The sequence below is a fragment of the Cupressus sempervirens genome, chromosome 5, assembly GCF_028749045.1.
Source record: "Cupressus sempervirens isolate cs-2001-9-10 chromosome 5, ASM2874904v1, whole genome shotgun sequence".
Classification (NCBI taxonomy): domain Eukaryota; kingdom Viridiplantae; phylum Streptophyta; class Pinopsida; order Cupressales; family Cupressaceae; genus Cupressus; species Cupressus sempervirens.
The window spans coordinates 88,128,336-88,141,034 of record NC_143122.1 but is presented as its reverse complement, the minus strand read 5'-3'; the positions used below and the strand labels follow the sequence as shown (position 1 = coordinate 88,141,034).

General features: G+C 35.5%; 1 protein-coding gene across 2 annotated transcripts; it reads left to right on the top strand.

Annotated features, from left to right (window-relative positions):
* The first annotated feature begins 298 nt into the window (after positions 1-298).
* Positions 299-9,760, top strand: LOC149554679 (uncharacterized). 2 transcript variants are annotated; one of them, XM_089828736.1, is made up of 3 exons: positions 299-800; positions 1,273-1,335; positions 9,524-9,760. In XM_089828736.1, the coding sequence occupies exons 1-3, from the start codon at positions 459-461 to the stop codon at positions 9,638-9,640; spliced, it is 522 nt and encodes a 173-aa protein (XP_089684862.1). In that variant the 5' UTR covers positions 299-458; the 3' UTR covers positions 9,641-9,760. The 2 variants fall into 2 exon arrangements, with proteins under 2 accessions (XP_089684862.1, XP_089684863.1); XM_089828737.1 differs by lacking the exon at positions 9,524-9,760 and adding an exon at positions 1,425-1,729 and having other exon boundaries at positions 309-800.
* The last annotated feature ends 2,939 nt before the right edge of the window (positions 9,761-12,699 follow it).

Genomic DNA, 12,699 nt, shown 5'->3' with positions numbered 1-12,699 from the left:
TATATTCTTTTGCTAAATTATAAGAATTGTATTTGTTTTTAAATGAATACCTCATTCGTCAACAGGCCCTTGGTCTACTAGTGAAGTTGAATGGCTCACAAAGAGCCCACCAAGGATCAAGTCTTGCCGAGTGCAAGGCCCAAAGACATCATAAGGGATGAGGCCGGGATCGTGCCCCGAACGAATTTGGCAGCATGGCTCTTAGCGGAAGAGGTTTCAAGCATGTGTGGGCCCGTATCAGTTACCTAAAACCTCTTTGTGGATAACCTCCATCAAAAAAAGATGAATACCTCATTCTCATAATTAGAACCAACACTTTCAGATTAGATGGATACCTCATTCGACGCGAGAAAATCCCACCGTATCCAATAAAATAAAAGGCCTCACGAGATAATTACAAAATATCTTGCGGACGCCTTTCCATTTTGCTGGTTTTGTGCTTCCGCCTGGTCCTGAGAATGGCGATGGCTTCCCCCTACAATGTTCCCACAGCTCTTTCATCTTCCAAACATAGTATATCACAAGTTTCAGCTCTGTTTACACGTTCAAACATTTCCAGGAGAACGAGCCAACAAAACAAACGAAGCCTAAGACTAATTGTGGCGAATTCTGCAAGCAACGGGGGAAGTTGCTGTGGTGGCAGTGGAAGTAGCAGTAGCAGTAGCAGTAGCAGTAGCAGTGGAGGAAGCTGCGGCAGTCATTCCAAGTCTTCTGATCTTTCTAATGTTGGGAAAGAGTTTGAAGCCATGGTTGCGAAAGCCACCCTGACTGAATTTGAAAAGGAATACAATTCTTCAGAGGTAGGTTCTGCAGAACGTTAGAATGGTATTTTCATTCTGCAATAGAAATGGCATAGGAATATGGGTTCAACTTTGGAAAAATGGAGGGTATGTGATTGAACGGCAAAGAATACCCCTGTTCTCGGCTTCAGGAGTAAGATCTATGGCATTTTTAAAACATCAGAAAACACATTGTTGTTTCTAGTCACGATAAATCTCAGAATTAGAGAAATAGGAGTAGTATTGAAGATGAAATTCGGTGATATGTAATATGCAGAATATCCAATGCTATTTCTAATCATGTTTAATGACAGATTTAGAATAAAAATTGGATTGAATGTATATTATCTGAGTTTTTTCATTTCTAGGGTCTTCTGCATTAGCCAGGGATTCTGGAGAAAAAATAAATTAACGAATTGTCTGGTTATGCTTTTTCCCTATTCGTGTTTCAAATCCCTAGGTTTGACAATAATAGCTTCGTTTGTGGTTCCAGATGAAGGGAAACATTACGAGGGATGTCCTCAAAGAAGTTATGGAGATTGGACCGACAAGCTATGTAAGTATCATCGGAGTCGTAAATTTTCCCCGTTTCCATATCGTGCGCAGTGAATGTTCTCTGTTCTCAAAATGTTTTCTGTTGTGCAGTTTAAAATATCTCATGATTTCATCCAAATAAAGGTGGACTGTAAAACTAATCTGCGCCAAGTTGCAGCTGTTACATAGGTTATGTGCGGTAGTGTTCCTTCACAATTTAGGGGCACATTGCCAGAGATAGGGGTTGGTTAATTTAGTGACACTTCCAATGTCTCCATCATGGGATAATTTGACAGGGGTCTCGTAACTATTTCAAGACAGGCTAATAAGCTTGTGTGGATCATATTCAATGTCTTCTGTTGATTGTAAACTTCAACAATTTCCTTGAAACGTTGATGAGTCGTTTGTTTGCCTAATCTGAAGCTACTGGTGAAGTTTTAGTGTTTTTTTCCATATAGCTCAGTATAACGATGATAACCTTCAAGATCTTTATAATGTTAAGAGACTTTAGGCTTATGCATTCTATACTATTTAGGAAACAAGACTTCGAGACAAACTAGGAGCAAGAGCCGAAAATTTGACCTTTCAAACTATATTTTATAGTCTGCCGTCAGGATCAAACAAACCAGGGCTCCTTATCGAGAGAATCGAGATCACCAGTACCAACAATATGTAGTAATCAAGGGCCATATACAATAGTAAATGATTAAGGTATTTAATTATTTAAGAAAGAATCATTAATTAAATTTATCATGAGGGTTTGAGCAAATGAATAATGGGTCCTCCAATGAACATTAAGATTCTTTATTATTTGTTTCAGACGAAGATCAGTTATTCTTTGCTCAAATCTCAAGTTGGATTAAATTAATGACTCTGTATTTAAAAATGAATGCCTCTATTTTTCAACTCATTGCTGATCTTATCTATTTTCTTATTAATCATCTAGATGAAGGACCACAATTGTTGCTTTGAAACATAAAATTTTTAGTCCTTTGCAGCTTCTCCAGTCTTTTTTTTACTCTTGGTAATGTTTGCTCTTTCTCACTGTTGTAGTGGCCATTCTTTTCTCTAAATAATAAAACATCTATTGTCATTGTTTTTCCCAATATCATTGTCGTAATGCTTTCAAGACATCCGGCAACTGTTGACTTTGTAGGGAACTTATCTAATCCTATCTTCTATTACAAGTATCTTTCACTTTGTTTTTATGTTTTCAACAAGTAAAAGGATTTCTTGAGAACGGAAGGAGGCATCATTTCAGACAATGGAATTGGTTAATTGTTTACAGCTGATTATCTATAATGCTGGAGCACCTTGTCGTCCAAAGGCAATCAACATTTAAAAGAAAAGAAAAAGAGAGAAGAAAACTACTTTTAGTTCTAACTTTTTGTCCTGTGTTGTCTGTAGGTGTCTGACATGGAACATAAAATTCCAAGTTAGTATTTTCTAATTGAATAGGTGATGCAATAACTTTCTCATTTAATGTCTGGTGTCAAGAGCATGGAGATTAAATGACAGTTAAAGCAAATCACATTTCGTTTCATTCTTTTGAGTTCAGGAAGTTTCCGAGTACTAGATACAGGCCCCATATAAAAAGGTAACCGCATAACATTTGGCGACAACATCTTCTGCCTGCAATAAAAGGTCTGCCCTCTTGTGTCTGCAACAGAGGTTTTCGGAATTAGCTGCATGTTGATCGGCAGAAGCGTACGTTGGAGCGAGTGAGTTCTGAGGCAGAGTGTTTGTGATATCAGCAGAACATCATGAGCCCAGGTTATTAGGATTTGCTTTCCAATTTTCTGTTTGCTTTTGGAACTCATTGTGATTGGCTGTCACAGCCTGTGTAGCTGTATTTAGGAGTCAGGACTATGTCTGCCTTATGCCAAGGCTGAACCTCACTGGCTTTGTACTTATAATTTGAAGGTTTTTAAAATTTTAGTAGGCTTTGGGTCCATTTTCTTATTTGAATTGTTTCGAGCTTGTACCATGAAACTCTAGTCTGTGCTGCATAAAATCTGTTGATATTTGAATTGACCCACTCCAGTTCCTATACCAAGTGGTATCAGAGCTGACTAGGATGTCTGGGAGTTGAGGAATGGCCTATAGAAACAAAGAAATAGATGTACCTGTTTGATGTGGAAGAGACCCTAGAGATAATGGATGTGTAGACTTATTGGAAGCCATTAAAGGCTTATAGACTTGAATGTAAAGGTGGTGGCAGAAGTGAGTGATCCAGAAGAAAATGCAGAGGGAGAAGAATGAGAGTAAAGGAGAGAATTTGAAGAAAGGGTAATTAGAGCTATTGCTGAAATAGGAAGCAAGCCTAGAATAATTTTACACAATTATGTTGGTAGTCTAAATATCGAAGAGCTAATCAGCTAGATATCAGGCATGGACACATATTACGATCCGGAGCAAATCAAAGACCCCATAAGAGTAAGTTTGTCTTTACTAAACTGAACGGTCATGCATCATTAGAATTAGAGTGTGGAAGTAAGATGAAACATAAATTATTGCCTTATAACTATTCTATTATGCTAATTAAAACTTGCAAAATATCCATCAGAAGGAATTGGATGGGAACGGATACACAGAAAAATTCTTGAAATTGATAATCCAAACTGATCATTCGAAATTTTTTGATGAAATTGTTTCAAGTTATATTAATCTGCTTAACAATTCAAGATAAAATTTGTAAGCTTGGTGTTAGATTGGCAGAGGAAGTGTACTGGCATGCATTGAAGGCTGAAGATAAGATGCCCAGAAAGCAACAAGAAAGTCATGGTAGAAGTAGAGGTTTTGGTAAGCCAATCTAGTGGACATGGATGAGCACATGGGCATTGGGTATGTTGGTGTTTTAACACTACCAGGTTGCAAATGACCCAATACTAGGATTCAGAAGACAAAAACGAGCCTAAGGACTAGCTAGATCCCATACTCAGCAGGATTTCTTCAGATCTAGACCAATGTCAATAAAATCACAAGGACTCTCTACACTTTAGGGTCTGCAGGGCCAAGGCGAGTGCACCTTAGGGATGAAATGACTGGATAATTTCTTCAGATCTCATTCACTTGCACTTTCTTCTTCAAATTTATCCCCTGTAGCAGAAAATGGTCACAATTCTTCTTAGATTTATAATGAATCCTTGATTACAACAGCTAACTATAATTCATAGGGAGACTATTACAAATAAGCAATAAGCAGCAGTTTGGTTCTTCATATAGAAAAGTAAAGATTGATTTGATTTAATTTAAATTGTGCTTTGTGCAACCATATGAACTTATCAATTTGCGTCTGAATTGATGATCAGTGTCTTATCCATTGTTAAATAGAGTCACATCAGTAAAGAATTGACCTATTTAATTGCTTTGCAATCAAATTTATTAGTAGCTAACCCTAAATTTCATTCTTATAATATCCCTCCTATACACCTAGAAACCCTATCAATTCATGAAAGCAATTACTTAACTCCTTGAATTAAAAGCAATCATTAAAAAGATATACAACCTATCCAAGTTGCATTAAAATGAAAGAACCTGGTTCATTTCAATCCCAAAATCTCAGACATATGAAAAAGGAGACAAAAATTGAGACACAGATATTGCAGAGCATTCCTTTGTATTAATCTTCCTTGAAAACCATACATTACTGGTATAAACTCAAAGATAACTCAAGATATGACAAATTGTCATTCAAGATTAATTTGTATTTTCAGATTACAAAATTGAATATATCATAAAGTTGACATAGAGACTCTCTGGACTGACTGCAAAATAGCATAATACTAAAAATATACAGACTTCAAACCATCCTCTAGCCTTGGGAACTCACTTATATAGTGTGAGATGCAACAAGCTACGGGCATAGAGGGAAAATGACAGCTATTCTTAGCACAAAATGGGTTTAAAAAAAGACAAAAGTTGTCACTATCACAAAAAGACAAAATTTGGTGCTTGCTTGTATCTTTGCAACAAAATGTCTTTATCATTGATCTCCTCGTGATGGGACCAATTCTGTTGTAACAACTTCTTGCTGATCTGTTACATCTGGTGATTGACTCTATTGCTCTTCCAACTATGGGACCACTTGGCTTACACTTGATGTATCAGGTTCCAGTTCATTGGATATTTTTCACTACTACAAAGGTTTTCCATTGCTATGATTCCACCATTCTTCAGCATTCTCTCTTGTATGAACAACAATATTAAAGCTAATATAGATAGTTCTGGTCTATTGAGTGGTTTTATGAGTTATTTACATGCATTTTGAATGTATAGTTTCAAAAAAATGAATACAAGAAAAAACAAACTTCTTAGTTTCATGCTGATTCTTGTCTCCTATCTCTGTTATTTGCAATGTTTTGTGGTTTAAGACAAAGAACTTAAACCTGTTTGCAGCCCCTTAAGGTTGTATGTCTCAATATGTTTTGCTGTTGGAACAAAGAGCCAAGTAAATGTTTGATATATTTGATAGGGTTGCAGGTTACATGAGGAGGATATTTCATGAGTATGAGGTCTTTATGAACACTAATATCTGATTCACAAAGTGATAGGATAGATCTGATATGATGTATGGAATATATCACTATTATCATGGATGTATGTGTGTCATTTATGGAACTGCCCAATAGATAAGGCATTGATCAGCTTCAAGATCAACATGTTCTTGCTGCTGCATATTTGGGTTTTGCTGATATCAAACTTAAATCAATTATCCATTTCCCTTTCTGTTTAAGAGTTGAAAGGATGCCCTCACTCAGCTTGTGGATTTCATAGGATTTGCAATTTGCCACTACACATCTTTGTCATTGCATAAGTATAGGAGAAACAAGGGTTTTATCTGCTTTGTCTAGATTCAGTTGTATGCTTTGAAACTAGTACCATATAAAACAATCTGAGGTACACCCGTCTAAGTCTTGTAGACCCTGAAGAAGGAGTATAGCCTTATAGTTGGCCTTAGTGTTTGAATAGGTATGTTGCAAATCAGAATTAGCTGCCCCTAGATGTATTTGTTCCTATCGTTGGATTATTGAAAAACTGTTAATTTGGGAGCCAATAGGGTATATGAATGTCTAAGAGCTACAAACAAAATGAGTGACAAAAGAGTTTTTGTAGCTCAAGCCAAAGAAATAAAGAATGATATGAATACATCCATAGAATTTTTGAATGCTAAAGAGAGTACTTTTTAAATGAGAGGATTGAGGAGATGAACCATGGTAGAGGAGCATATTCAAATCTGAATGTAAGTCGAGGTGAAGATTGCAATCTAATTATAAACAATGGTAGCAATAAAAATATGGTTTTCATAGAGATGATGAAGAAAGTGGCATTGAAAATGATGGCACATCCCAACTCCTACAAAGTTCCATGGCTGCAAAAGGGCCATTAAGTCACGGTGTCTGCTCAATGATAATAATTTTAATATTGGTAGAGTAATATGATGTGGTTTGGTGTAATGTCATTTCAATGGGGATGTATTTCATTTTATTTTAGAAAGGCCTTGGCAATATGGTAGTAATGACTATGAAGCTGCCTTTGAAAGAATTAGAAGAGTTCAAAAGTTGAGTAGTGTTACTGTTGGTAAGCAACCTTTTAAAATTAAAAAGGACTGAGGTATGTATATTGTGTTTCCACGAAGAGCCCAAGGAGGTTGATGCTCTAAGTTCTAAAGAAGTTGCAGATATAGTTCAAGGTGTTACTGTTGGTAAGCAACCTTTTAAAATTAAAAAGGACTGAGGTATGTATATTGTGTTTCCACGAAGAGCCCAAGGAGGTTGATGCTCTAAGTTCTAAAGAAGTTGCAGATATAGTTCAAGGTGTTACTGTTGGTAAGCAACCTTTTAAAATTAAACAGGACTGAGGTATGTATATTGTGTTTCCCTGAAAGAGCCCAAGGAGGTCAATGTTCTAAGTTCTAAAGAAGTTGCAGATATAGTTCAAGATTGTGCAGAAACTATTTTGCAGGAGTTGCCTATACACGATTCTTTATTAAAGCTGAAATTATAAACTTCTTGAAAGTTCTGGAGGAAGTTGCTAAAAGAGGGATGAAAGGTTTATTTGCACATCTTGAAATTTATTTCTTTTATTTCAAGTTTGGACTTCAAGTTCGAATACATACCCTAGATATTTGGTTTCGAAGATATTAGATTTCTCTCCAATCAAGTCTATGGCAGATTCACAAAGGATTCACAGTCGTGCTTAAACGAAGTTTCAAGAAAATTGTTAGAAGCTGCCAGTTTCAGGATATCAGTCATTTCACAGCCATCTTCATAAAATAGTTGTATAGGGGAGCTGTACAGATTTATTAACCCCAAAGGAAATAAGTTGAATCATAAAGGAGGCATAAAAGCACGGCATAAGTCTTATTGTTATCACTTTTTGCCAGCTGCTATGTTCTGAGAGTGTTGCATTGTAAGTGTGAACCACTCAAATGTGACTTGGCATCCAAGGAAATCCAATTCAGGTCAAAGTTGCTTCAACTTTGGATGAAAAGGCCAAGTCCTTATTGTAGAACTAGTTGCCACCTCCAAGGAAGGAATCACAACTCTTAGCTTAAGGGTGCCGTAACATGGGGAATTTAGTCTTGAGGAAAGAAAATAAAGTATATCTTTTAGATATGTGTTTTGAATTTTTGATTAATATAGTCAGCGGTAACATTTGTGAATATCAAATCTTCAATTGTTGCATTCTGATATGTTGTTTCTGAGTTGAGCATCTTGCATCAGCAATGCAAACAATCACAGAAAACTTGTCTGTTGTATAATTTTTGTATTACATCGTGTATGAATGAATTCATTGATAAATTCATACACTGTGGAATGCTGTTATGATGAGTATATATCATATTATATCAAACAAATTGCTAAAACATAACCAGGTCAGCAGTATACAAACTGTTTGATGAAATCCCTGGGTACAAAACTCTCTGAAAATTGCAGAAGTCTGTCTTAAAAATTTGGCCCAGCTTATAACTTCTTCCTTTGTCTGCAATAGGGATCTTTTTGATTGGCTGCATATTGATCAGCAGAAGAGTAGATCGGTTGCCATTGTATGTTGATCAGCAGATGTGTAGGTTGTGACCAAGTTCTAATACAGGGTGCTTATGATATCAGCAGAAGTGTTTGAGCATTGTGAACATCGTTGGATTTTCTTTCCAGTATTGCTCTTGTTTTTGGATTCACTTTGATTGACAATCACAGCCTGCATGGGTGTATTTGGTACTTGTGCGTTGGCTAAATCTCATAGGCTTTTGACTTGAATCTGACAGTTTTAAGAGTATCTGTTATTTTATTTTTATTTGAATTGTTTTCAAGCTTTTTCTGTGCAACTCTGGTGTGTGCTTCTTGGAGTGGTTGGTATTTTGACTTAGTCCAGTTACTGGATCAGTCTTAACATTTCCAAATAGCCTAGTTTAAGTATGGTAGAGGCTTTGCAAATCATTGTAGAGTTGTTTCGCCTTACTTATGTTGTTTAAACCTTTCATTGTCAAATTACATTTATCAATCATTAACAAGCTTTGGTTCATCATTTATAATTTTATAGCATTGATTTACTCTACCACACGTTGTCATGTCAAGTATCTCTCCAAGCTAGGACTGACGCTTTTTCTTTTTCAACCCCTCCAATTTTTTCTTGAATTCAAAGGATTTCTGACTGTAAGTAGCTGATCTCATTCTTGAAATCCTAAAATTCAGATGATGCCCTGCTAATCTCAAGTAACCTTTCATAAAATAGACAAATGGCACAGAAAGATTTTGTACAATGCATGTATTGTCAAGAGAAGCTTGTGGTCTGTTTTTCATGAAATCGGTTATGGTTTTACTGTTTTTTGCAAACAGGTGGCATTTTCGGAAGAGACAAGCCGCTAAAAAACATCCCTAACCTAAACTAAGTTCATTAAATATTACAAAAGCTAGTCATTTCTATGAATTTTCCGGCTATATCAATCCATTCACCAACAATATAATACTAGTAGAGATGTTTTCATTTATCGAACCTTTTCCAGGGAACTGCTGATAGACTTTTCGATTGCTTTACAAGATGTTATATTTCTGTAAACTGCTTTGCAATTCCATGTACTTAGAGATAACAAGATATAGTATAGTTTTAAATGGATAAGCTGTGGTGAGCATGATGAATATGTCTGGCCAGAAAACTCCATCATGGAATTGCTGTACTACTTGAAACTTACAGTTCATTATGTTATGCAGGCTCATCAACAGAAAGGAGAAACAATGTTTGATCTTACTGCACTGCTTTCCAAGGATAAAAATACATCAAAGAATGAGGATTTTTCATTTGACAATGCCGAGGATATTTTTGTCTGATTGTATCAGTTAGTGCAGAGTACAATTTTCCATACCTTGTCCTGTCCATTTGTATTCTGTATGTATAACTTTGAACAGTGGAGAATCTCCTGTGCAATTAAAATATTGTTTCTAGTACTAGCAGAATGTATTTTGACTGTATGTTAAGGTTCTTTATTTTCAAAGTACTTGCAAGGGAGGACAGTTGTTCAAGATGAGTAGATTCTGTGTCTTTCACGAGGAAAACACTTTCCCTGCAATATGCTTGGGCCAGAGTAATTAATCTGTAAAAAATTGCTTTCCTAGACTTTCCTAAAAATTGAGGTCATTCGCTCCTGGATATTAATGATTTATTATTCTTTAGACATTCTTTAGTTAGAATTTAGTTTGCTATCCTTTTATAATTATGAGATTCGTCATGTCTGTAATCTTATGTAATTTAGTTTTAAATAGTATTTGAATTATATATATTATTATGTCTACATTTAATAATAAACAATAATATTATATTGTGAAGCTTAATTTTTGGTTAGTTTAATCATAGCTTTATTTCAGAAATTCTTAACAGATTTGTCACTGTGAGATAATTAATGAAAATGACCCTGTTCTCCCTGCAAATAGTGACAGCTGTGCCAACAGTTGGATAGAGTGTAACTGATCGCTGTCAAATTATAATCTTCCTCTGCATTTGAGAGGGGCAGCTCCCTAGTATGATGGGTGTTTTTAGGATTTTTGCGCACTTTTCTCTTGAAAGAACGAAAGTAGAGAAAACAAAACTGAAAGAAGATAGGAATATGAACTCCAATAGTAGACATACGATTACTGACTGAGACTCACAAAAGACAACAATCTACAGAGGGTCTTGAGAATCCAAATGTATGATGGTGAAAGCAATATAGCAAATCGCAACATACGAAATGATAAGCTATAGAATACATCCAAATCAAGACACCATGGAATAGACATATTTCTTTGCACCAAGTTAAATGCTACCCACAAATGCATAAGAACAATCACTAATTCAACCTATGATAAATCAATGATCGCAATCAGAAGAGCATTTCAGACATACGAACAAAGTATTCTCCATTATCTTTTTGAGAGTATACAAACTCAAAAACCCTTATACATCATATGAAACTAGATTTATTCAAAGTTTCTCTGATAATTTCTTCAGAGTTTCCCCTTTGCTAAAAAGTGTCTCCTTTTTATTAACTTGACCGAGCCATGCATTTATAGGCTTTAGAAAGTAACTACCTAGAAGCCACTCCTTTGGATTTGTAACCACCTAAAAAGTTGAGTTTGGAAATTCGAGATGCATATTACAATGGACTCTTTAACTATTTACAAATTCAAAGTGAAAATTTAACATTATGAGTCACAACAAGTGGCACATGTCTCTTTTACCAAATGAGAACTCAAAATATGCAATAAGCATGTGGTTGGTCTTGCTGGTGCAACCTTCTATCTTCATTTGCTTCCTTTAGTACTGGTACAATTATCTCACCATCTAGCTAGTTGAGAAGGAAACTCATTGCAATAGTAAACAAATATTCTTGAAGTCCTCCATAAAGATGTGAATCAGAATTTTGCAATACAAAGTATCTTAGGGCAATGGAACATCCTTCTTTATATGTCGTCCTCAAAGGCTCATTTATTGTAAGTTAACATGCCAACATGTTGGAGTTTGTATCATCTAATTTCACACAAATGTTTACGCGTACCTTTAAAGCTTAAAGCTCCAAATCCATTTGTGCATTGTTGGCAATCATGATCTATTGATTGGGCATTACAATGAACACTTGATGTGCATTGTGCCTTCTATGATTTGGTGAAAAAGGAATTCCATTAAACAACTGTCAGGCTCGCCATTCAATCAATGCCTATTTTCTCTTTCACATTGAGTATGTTTAATAGATGGGCATTATCCTTGTACCCCTAGCCTTCATCATTCGAGATTCCTTGAGAAAGAAGACATGTTACATATTGGAGCTTGCCTTCCATGAGATCCATCGTGTCATTTATGTCTCCTCATCTTAGTGTTGCAGATTGATATATTGATTTGAATGGTGAGTTAATGGACTTTATGCTCTTCTATAATTCCACCACTTGCAAGCATTGGAGATATTTTGTCAAACATTGGGATGATGTCTTTGTTTTAAATTGAATGGTTATGCTGGATAATTGTGAGTAGCAAAGATTCAATGTCTATGTGCTCTAACATATGTTGATGCTCTGCTTCGGACTTTCCATGCTTGCTACCTATCACATACCTAAGTGTAACATTTGTGTGAAACCTTTCAATGTGCTTGGGTGGATATTGATAACATTGTCTCTAAGATTTCTCCACCTTACGCATCTAGGGCAACCTTTTATACTTGTCTCAATTCAAACTCCATGTTTTGAGTGAAATATCAAATAGTTTGAGCATCATGTATTCTTAATGGAATATCCCTTCGTTACATTTTCCTAGACATATTTTATGACCAAAATTTTCCACAAACTATGTTGCATGCGTTTCACCTCATTCGCTGAGAGGGGTCTCCTTAATGCATTCAAACACATTCAATCTATGTATATTGCACAACAATTACAATACCTCTTGGGAAATATTGTCAAACAATATGATAAGATGACTTTCATTTTACACTCATGCATTTTTGTATGCTTCACAATAAACTCACTCCTTGTGGATCTTATAATATGTGATAAAATATTACTTGTTCATGAAACAAAATGAGCGTATCATTTGAATCATGTGCAGAAACCTTTGGACATTCTATCAAATAGTTTATGTGTCAAGTGTATGGCTATAAACAATGCCTTTTTGGAATATTTTGGTAGAAATTTGGACCATGTCTCATTGAGATATTATGTAAAATGGTTCATATGTGTCTCTTTTGGCTTCAAATTTAACATTTATGTCCACTAGCTGAAACATCTAACACTAAACACTTCAATTCACTTTGTTGATGATTTCACATTTTGAATGCGTATCTATTGTGTAGTTGAATCCTTTTAAATTCAATTTCCTTATTGTCAACATCATGCCATGTGATCACATTGCTTTTGGGAATTTC

Bases quoted from the DNA above. Each gene is read 5' to 3' on its own strand.
- LOC149554679 (XM_089828736.1), top strand. From the start codon at position 459: ATGGCGATGGCTTCCCCCTACAATGTTCCCACAGCTCTTTCATCTTCC. The intron at 801-1,272 runs GTAGGTTCTGCA...TTGTGGTTCCAG, and splicing joins AGGAATACAATTCTTCAGAG to ATGAAGGGAAACATTACGAG. The intron at 1,336-9,523 runs GTAAGTATCATC...TATGTTATGCAG, and splicing joins AGATTGGACCGACAAGCTAT to GCTCATCAACAGAAAGGAGA.